General features: G+C 38.1%; 2 protein-coding genes across 5 annotated transcripts; one reads left to right on the forward strand and one right to left on the reverse strand.

The window, feature by feature from the left end:
• Positions 1-2,581: 2,581 nt before the first annotated feature.
• On the reverse strand, positions 2,582-9,595 carry LOC143217888 (uncharacterized). Its single transcript, XM_076442581.1, has 2 exons — positions 9,442-9,595; positions 2,582-9,339 (listed from the first exon to the last, which is right to left on the reverse strand). Exon 2 carries the CDS (start codon positions 8,956-8,958, stop codon positions 8,110-8,112), a length of 849 nt encoding a protein of 282 aa, XP_076298696.1. The 5' UTR covers positions 8,959-9,339; positions 9,442-9,595; the 3' UTR covers positions 2,582-8,109.
• LOC143217889 (uncharacterized) lies at positions 2,939-7,351 on the forward strand. Of its 4 annotated transcripts, XM_076442586.1 has the most exons (6): positions 2,939-3,089; positions 3,264-3,347; positions 3,412-3,528; positions 3,953-4,017; positions 6,086-6,118; positions 6,264-7,351. In XM_076442586.1, the coding sequence occupies exons 1-5, from the start codon at positions 2,939-2,941 to the stop codon at positions 6,110-6,112; spliced, it is 444 nt and encodes a 147-aa protein (XP_076298701.1). In that variant the 3' UTR covers positions 6,113-6,118; positions 6,264-7,351. The 4 variants fall into 4 exon arrangements, with proteins under 4 accessions (XP_076298701.1, XP_076298700.1, XP_076298698.1 ...); XM_076442585.1 differs by having other exon boundaries at positions 6,086-7,351; XM_076442583.1 differs by lacking the exon at positions 6,086-6,118.
• Positions 9,596-9,609: the final 14 nt, after the last annotated feature.

Consider the following 9,609-nt stretch of genomic DNA (forward strand, 5'->3'; position numbering starts at 1 on the left):
GTACTTCCGTAAGTATACGAAGCGGAGTTGAAAATGGCGCGATGGCGTGCGTGTGCCTGCTCGGCCACGTGCGTTCACGATGGAACACGATTTCTATAATATTTAAGCTCGATCACTGTGAGCCGTACAATTTACAGTGAGCATGTATAGCCTGTGAACAATTACAAGCTTGTAAACCGACGGTACATCACTATCGTTAATGGCGACGAATATGAATACACACATTGTTACGTGAACGAGTATAAAAGAATCGTTGCATCGTGTCGTAGCATGATCAATTCACCTAAATGAAAACTATTACTACGTGATAACGCCATTATTATGTAAAAGTTTTTATTGTGTGAGTAAAATTATGTTCTGGACGATAAACCGTGTATATTGTAAATAATAAATCTCGTCCTTTTCTTCGTGCATCGAATACGTTACCGATTAGAAAGTGTCCCATCATGCGCGATTCAATCGAACATTTTATTATTCTTTCTCTTTTCCTTCCTTTTTTTTTTATTTTTAGTCCACCAGCACGGTTTGTAATCATTAATCCTTTTATAATACAATACAATACAATAACTGTCCGCTTCGCTGTTTACTATGTTGGAGGTTTCGAGTAAGAGGGATGAACGCAACCAGTGTTGGGCAATAAATAAATAATTATTTAAATAAAAATTTAAATAACTAGATATTTGTTATTTGGATATTCAAATAAATTATTCATTATTTGAGCAAGTCTAAATAGAATTATTTAAAATAATAAAGTTAATTGTTATTTGCAAATACAATTTCAATTATTATTTGTCAATACAAATAATAAATGAAATTGTATTTTTTTATAGGCAGCTAGGCCCTCCGGACGGGCCCGACCACTGGCGGCATACCTGAAAAGGTTGCTATAGCAGACAAAAAACGCGCACGTATTCGTTTATATCCAAAATACAAGAAGTAAGAGAAGACCAAAAACTATTTATCTGATTTCCACCTCAATCCAAATAATAAATAATCTTTCATTTGCAAATAAGAAATAATAGATCACTTTTGGAATTATTTAAATTACTTTTATTTAAATAAAAAGTTTAGTTACTATTTGCAATTAAAATCACACGTTTATTTATTATTTAATTTTTTTCTATTTAAAATAAAATTTGCCCGATACTGAACTTAACAGCTATTATGGCTTCCGCTGTCTTCTTTCGAAGAACAGACAGTAATTAATTATACGATCAATTGAAAACTAGATATATGTAGCATGATTTCTAAGTGGAGCGATACGATGAAAATGTAGAGCGCATTTCTGGTTAAAGTAAAATCATAGGTGGACGATATATCGCCTGGATTATCCGTGGGACCTATCAACTTTATTATAAATAATAAATGATCGGTATACCGTTTAAAACCATTTTTAATCCTTCTTTCACTATCGTCGTACGCACTCATTAGATATTCATATGCGTACACAGACATATATCTAATTATTCCATTACACACCAAATACATATATAGTTTTCTTCTGTTATTATCTCCCTTTTACTATGTACGTATGAAATATTTTGTTAGTTCATGTAAATATTGTCGTATCACTCTATCTCGTCCTCAAACCATCTAATAATTAGATTCGAACAGGCCTACAGGAGACACCACTAACAATCAAAACGCATTAACGACAGTATCTCATGAGTGAAGTGGAAATTTATCGATACGAGAGCCGCCCTAATGCACCAGCGCGCAGTTCATTTGATACGGACCTGAGGTAGCCCGAGAACTACAAACGTCACGCATCCCCATTCCACTCAGATTCAATCAGCCACGCATACATACCTAAGTACGTCGCCGCATTCCTGCCAAGGACCTTCTTCTTATCTCACCACACCTATACTCATTATACATGTTTAATATTGTAAATATTTTTGGTGAAAAATAAAGAATATAAGTTACAACCAGTTAATGTGTTCTTCTTTAACCACCCTGTACACGAATATTCAATGATAGAATTATATTGATATTGTACTTATGAATTTTCGAAAAATTTTCGGCCGCCTGGCTTGTCGTCGAGTTGTACTACTGAATTTCGTGCCACCTCCTTGGATATCATGTTCTCCTAATACAAAAATTCAATTTTCGTGATTTTCGCAAATTTTTGGATTTCTATTAGGAGAACATGATATCGGAAGAGGTACCACGAAATTCAGTAGTGCAAGTCAACGACAAGTCAGACGGCCGAAATTTTCGAAAATCTCGGAAATTGAGTTTTGTATTAGGAGAACATGATATCGAAGGAGGTGGCACGAAATTCAGTAGTACAAGTCAACGACAAGTCAGGCGGTCGAAAATTGGTGAAAATTTTCGAAAATCTCGGAAATTGAGTTTTGTATTAGGAGAACATGATATCGAAGGAGGTGGCACGAAATTCAGTAGTACAAGTCAACGACAAGTCAGACGGCCGAAAATTTTCAAAGCCCTCGAAAATTGAATTTTGTATTAGGAAAATATGATGGTGAAGGAAGTGGCACGAGAAGTCAATAGTATAACTCGACGATAAGTTGGAGGTTTAGGAAAAATTGGTGTTTCAATAAATATATACGCAGATACGTACGTTTATTACATTGTCTTTATTTATACTTTGTAGGTTCATACATAAAATGTCTGTATTTTACATGTTACATTTTACTTATATTCCAAACAATTATGACAAAAATGTAGACTGGCTCAAAGAGTGTCGATTACTCAGATTACTGCAATACTGCCATATACGAATCATCGGTTCAAAATAAATCTTCCTCCAGCGCCATTTTATGTGGCGGCAAAACGCTCAAAATTGTAGCCAAATGTTACCGGTAGTGTACTGCAGAAAAGAGACACTAGCCAAATAGTACCACCGCGTTTCGGTAGATGGCACGGCCGCTATCGTCTTCCGGGGCCATGGGTATCTGACACTGATATATATACTATGGATTGGAGATACTTGAAGCAACAAGACTGTTTTATAGAGCACCACTGTAACCGGAGATCTTTGAAACCAGGAAGTGTGCCTACAATTTTTAAAAGAGAGGCAAGGTTTCAAACACAACAGGACGTTTCGGTTGAAACAAATTTTACAGGTAAAAAAGTATTTCATCATTCATAAAAGTTATTAAAACTATGTATCCGTTATAAAAGTATACATATAGAAATTAATAGTTAATGTATTTGAATGTTTTTTCTTTTACAAATTTTTCTTTTTGCTTTAAATGTAAATACTATTATTGATATATCCAAAGTTATATCTTTTTCAGATAAAGCTCAAGATGTGGCTACAATGTCTAAAAAAGAAAACGATGAACCGCGGAGGAATATTTTGATGGAAATTAATTCTATAGGTAAGAAAAAGTGTCTATGTTGACAAAAGGTACAAATGAAAATTGCTTTACACCTCTACATTAGCTTATGCCATGAATATTTCATATAATGACACTGGGCCAGCCTCAATAACTGAACAAATCCCTGAGGCAAGCACAATAGTGGGATACAGTGACTCGCCTACAACAAGCAAAGATATCCGTAAGTTGAAATAAGTTTCAAATACACTATTTAAGTTAATTATATATAGTATTAAAAGAAAATTCGTAGATTTATTATTGAGATATTGAAAGTGGTATGAAATGTGAATGTTCATGGACTAAAATCTCTGGGTACAGTACCCAAATAGCACAGAGACATCTTGAAGACGTCTTAAATGCGTATGCTGTCAGACATTCAAAGTATCTACTGAAATATATAATGTTATTATATATTTTACATTTGTCGTAGTAGAGATTAGTAATAAAATTAAATTAAGGTAAAAATTCCAAAATTATAATGAACCTAACCTTAAATTATTATGGTCTATATTTACTATTGAAATTCCTCCAAATTTACTAAATGTTAACATTTAAAAACATCAATTGATCTAGGTTTTTTGCTGAAAGTCGGTTCCTTCTTTCAGACATAATCTGTCCAGCCTTTGAAAATGTTCTTTCTGATGGGACAGAAGTTGCTGGGAATACAGAGGTATTTACATATTTTTCTGCTATTTTGAAAAGCTGTGGCATTGTGTAATTGTGGCTAATGGACTTGTGGCTAATGAAACTGTGACAACAGACAAAGGCACTTTTATTTCAAACAGTCTTTCCAGCGTCATGAAAGAAATGCTTAATTTTAAGTTAATGTATAATTTTCTCCATAGCGATGCTATGTTGCTGCAATTGTTTTTTTATTTTTATTTGATTTAATTTTATGTATGCATATTGTATACATAATGCTGCAATTGCATTATGTATGCATATTAGAGACTCACGGGAAATTACCAATCGGCTACTTTTTAGTAAATTCTTTAAATGCTGAAGCGAAAACAAATTTATTGAGGGAAAGTTTTATTCGGCTACAGAAAGCAGGTGTAGCCGTGTACTCGTTGACACTGGATGGGCCAAGTGACCATTTTGTCGCGGTTGAGAAACTGGATGCTCGAATGCATCTAGATAAATCAAGGAAAGACAATGGGGATCTGTATGATCTCTTTAAAGTAAATTTTCCACATCCCGTGCCTGGCGAGCCAGACATTAATGTCATTTTTGATGCATGTCGCATGCTAAAAAACATTCGAAATTGCTTAGGAGAGTACAAAGTACTTATCGATGAAGACGGGAATAAGATCGAATGACGTTATCTCGAGCAGCTCGCATTATTACAAGATAGAGAGGGTTTGCGCCTAGGCAATCGGCTACATTCGAGACATATCGAATTTCGCAAAATGATGATGAAGGTTTCGTTAGCTGCGCAAACCCTCAGCTCCAGTGTCGCCGACAGCCTAGATTTTTGTTGCGACATTCTGCAATTAGCAGAATTTAAAGGTTGTAAAGCAACATCCCGTTTTTTAAGATGCACAGATGTTATATTTGATTTTCTTAACGTTAGAAATCCTTGGGGGAAAAATTTTAAAAGCCCTCTGAGACGAGAGAATGAATATATTTGGCGCCCAAAATTAATTGAAGAGATATCATATTTAGCAAATTTGAAAGAAGAGAATGGAACACCGATATTTCGATCGAGAAGAAAAGCGGGCTTTAACATTTTTTATGAACAAATTAAACCCCCAGAATCGCAAATGAAATACTTTCTAACATATAAGACCAGTCAGGATCACCTTGAGCTATTCTTTTGTGAGAATAGGGGTAGAAGTGGATGGTGTCCAAATCCGACAGCCAGTCAATTTGTTTCTGCATACAAGCGACTTCTAATCCGTCACAATATTTCCATAAATACGGGAAACGCAACGGCCATTGATAACACGCGAATATTGCACGTTTCATCAGGCGAAAGCAGGAAAAAGCGTGCCAGATTCGATAGATATGATATTAACGTCTACGATGCGGTCCACACAGCGACAGTGGCGGAGAAATACGGACTGAATAGTTCAAAAGATAATTCAAACTTCACTGAAATCAGTGAATTTTTGAATTTTTCGTGGGCGCAATCGCCACATATTAATGATTTTTCCCAGCAGGCCATTGGTTACATTTCTGGCTGGGTAGTATTATCTATTAAAAAAAAGAAAAAAATTAAATGTATCGAATGCCTGGTGGCTAAGTGATGTGAAATATTTCCAGTGGTTTTAAGAAAATGGAAGCATGAAGCAATGGGAAATCATCTTTGATCTAAAATGCAACATTTAAAAATGAATGAAAGGATATGTAAGTCAATAGAAGCCTGAAATAGACGAAATTATTGTGACGTAGTCGAAGAGGTTAAGTGACTGCGTGTATACGTCAAAGAGGTTGGGTAATCAGTTACTGAAGAGAAAAGTTGTGCAGATAATATATTATAATATTGTCTTATGAAGGATAATTTTATAATTGCTGTAAATTTTTGGAAATGATATGTGCATTAATTTCTAATTGACTATTGTTTATAGTTATAACATAATCATTTAGTAAAATATTAGAAAAAATTCATAATAATTTACACAAAATACTGTGATAATCTTTACCACAAATGCATCTATCTAAAAATGCTAAATGATGTATATCTGATTGTATACTAATATGTTAATTTACATAAAATGTGTTTATGTGATTTTCAGATTTCAGAAAATCTGATTCCAAATTAGGAACATGTGAGTAAATACAATTGTTATATCTTCTGTAGTAGTGGAAAGACTACCCCTTTGTAAATGATCAAATATACATTATTTACAATTGTACCTTTATCCTCCACAATTAATAATTTACATATATTAAAATCTAATTTTTTTGTAACAGAATGGAACCCATAACTGGATATATAAATCTTAATGGAATCATCAACAATACAAGTGGATAAATAATCACTGAAAAACTGCTGACATCAACAGAAAGATTATGAAGATCATTACTATCATCATCGGAATTCATGAAATAATAAGTCATTACCTTCTTGAAAAACTTGTAATTTCGTGTCACAACTAATCACAATCTGTGTTTTAAGTACCAAGAAATCAAAAGTATCACTACATATAAGCATGCAAAAATAAATTTTTGAATTTGTTGTTTTAATACTCCAATGGTTCGAAATTACAAGCTTTTCTTTATAATTGTTTATTAAATTTCAAAAACCATTAATTATTTAGATCAGAATCAATAAACTATATAACTAAATTTTCATGCTTTTCAATTATTCTTTCCCTGCGCTCTACAGGATCTTTTCTTTATGGTACCATACATTTTGATAGTGAATTGGAAAAAAATGGAAGGTATTGTATTTTCCATAATAAGTCTTGGACATCTGAACAAAACATTCTCCAGTACACCGTTAGGAGATGGAATATTCTGATACCTTTGGATATCAGTTTCTGCAAAATGCAGACTACAAACTGCAGAATATTATGTTGGTGTCCAATTTTTACGGGAAATAGTAGCCATCCATATTTTTCCGCAATTGCTCATTTTTGGGGAATTTAAATATAGAAATATAATTATTTTCTTTCAGCGTACTATTATACTTTCCCTTACAATTGGGGACATAACAACGCCGTGGCATTATTAACTAATAAATATAGTATAAAACTTGTGAAAAGTACTATGTAAAACATATTTTCTAAAAACTCTGTATGTATATAATACATATGATTTCGTAAAAATTTAGATGTGATATTATGAAAATGTTATTAATACTAAATTGAAATGTATTGAAAAAACAATACATTCTATTAAGTAAATGTGCTACACACATCAGCCAATGATCGCGTGATCGGCGAAGTACGAGTAGGGGGATTAGCCAATGAACGAGTTCCGTTCATAGTGAGATGCGCAGTAGAGTCTTGTCGGCTAGTAAGTACATTCTTATTTGGACTCAAGTATAGAGTAGGCTGTGCTCGTATCCATAGTATATATATCAGTGGTATCTGATGGTACGCTTTGTAGAGGTCTAGCGCCGTAAATATAATTTTGCCATGTAAGTTGGCAGGAAAGTCTTGAAGGTGAGGCACAGGGTATCTATCGTCCCCGGTTACGCTGTTTAAGCGACGATAACTGATGGGCTGCTAGAAGGACTGTAGACAACGGCATCGACAAGATGTTTGAACTAAGCCTTCGCGGCTTTTAGCTTGCCTGCTGTGAGACGTCGAGCGCACTCGGCAACGGGTGGGCTGGTGGTGGAAATGTAATGGAACACATCGCGCGATTCGAGAGGTGTTGGTTGCTCAAGTCCGATGACTTGAGGGAAACGAGCCAAAATATGCGCGTACTTGGACGACGGTTCAAGGACGTTCACGGACGAGGGGGTACGATCGGCGATATCGGCAGCGATATAAATCCTTGTTGTGGATTCATTGACTGAGGCCATAGTGCGTAAGCAAGTCGGCTCCTATTATGGGATACGGGACTGCTGCTACGCAAAAATTCCACTCGAGTGGGCGACGCAATCCCAAATCGAGGATCACACGAAGTTCACCGTAGGTATTAATACATGTGTCGTTCGCAGCGAACAGCTTGAACTAGCTGGGAGCGGTACGCGATTCCGCGGAAACCGGCAGCAGCGACAGATCGGTGCCTGATTTACGATCGCGAACATGGAGACGTTTAGAGGACGCTTCACACTCTCCAACAGTCTCCGAGGGTAAGGGTGGTTTTAGTTTCCCGGCGCTCGCCGAAGGCCGGACCACGCACAGGGTTTGATACAACGGATTGCACGCTCGCCGTATTTTGCGTGAATCCTACAGAATCCCGATGGATCGCGACTTCGGGAATGTCTCCGTGATCGCGAACCGTCAGCGCTTTGGCTAAAATTTCGTTGACGCGATCGCGAAGCACGCTTGTTGGACGCCTTGAGACTCGCTACTTCACGCGTGAGCTGATCGATCTGCTCTTGTATGGAGCTGGATCTCGTTGTCGCGGCAGCACCTGCATGGACGGCAGCGGAATTGATCGTTTCGAAGATTTTATCGGCCAGAAGGGCCAGTTCCTGAAGGTCATCGGATGTAGACGCGGCCAGGATTGCGCGACATTGCTCCGCCATCAAATCAAGAAAAATAGATCGCAGCACGGACTCCGGGTACACGCCGTTATTCAAACTACGCATGATTGCGAGAGTATCCGAAGGTTTCCCGTGCGACGCGACCAGTCCCTTCAATAATTGACGCAGATCCGATTCCGTGAAGAACATCGCCATAATGCGCTCCTTAATACGAGTGTACGGTGCGACGGGGTCGGGTGTTATAATCAGGTCGGAAATGACCACCGCGGTTTCCGAATCGAGACCGGCTATTAACGCGTCAGCCATTGCTGTCTGGCTCGTGATGCGAGCATTTCTAAAAGTTGCCTCTACCTGTCCGAACCAGATTTTGGGTTCGCGTTTGAAAAATACCGGCAACTTTGGCGCGCGATAACTATCTGTACTGCTGGAAGACGCAGCTTCCCGGTGGGCCGCCAGTTTGGCCTCTAACTGCGCGATTCTTTCGTCTATCGAGGGGAGCGACATGATTTCTGCTAATCATTAAAACACGCGAAACACTGAAGCACTTAAAAATAAAAGGTCACCGCTTATGGCTTCCACGTGGCGTCAGCAATGGCGTTGATGGTTGTCTCCACTCGGCGGTTACAACGGCGGCAGCAATGGCGGTGATGATGCGACTCGCGCGGTGCCGGAAACGCCGGTGACGATGGATTCTCTCCGGATCAACTGCAACGTGCAGCGAGCGGCCTGCTCGCCGCCTGCAAACAGCAAACGTTGAATGCAGTGAACGGATTGCTCGCCGGCAGGAATTTCTTCTTATGTCGTGGAATTCGGGGCCGGCCGAATTTCAGCAGGAACTTCCGGCCACGTGCAGTCAAATTTTTCTTGTAGAAAAATACGTCGTGGCTGTAGAAAAGCAGCAGGTAGGATGTCAAAAATCACGAGCGTCCCGGACCTCGTGTCCTCTTCGGATTCAAAACGACAATCAACGACGGAAGCTATACATACGTATGTGCATGTGTAACGCTTAGCAACTGCGCACTGCGCCCAACTGCGCCTGACTGCGCCTAGGAGCTGATTGGAGCTGATCCAGAATCCAGAATCCAGGGTGATCCAGGGCCTGGATCAGTGTTCCGATTGAACCAACCGTAACTCGCGCATGCGCGGCCAAGACAG

This window comes from Lasioglossum baleicum, chromosome 18 (genome assembly GCF_051020765.1).
Source record: "Lasioglossum baleicum chromosome 18, iyLasBale1, whole genome shotgun sequence".
In the NCBI taxonomy this organism is placed as follows: Eukaryota; Metazoa; Arthropoda; class Insecta; order Hymenoptera; family Halictidae; genus Lasioglossum; species Lasioglossum baleicum.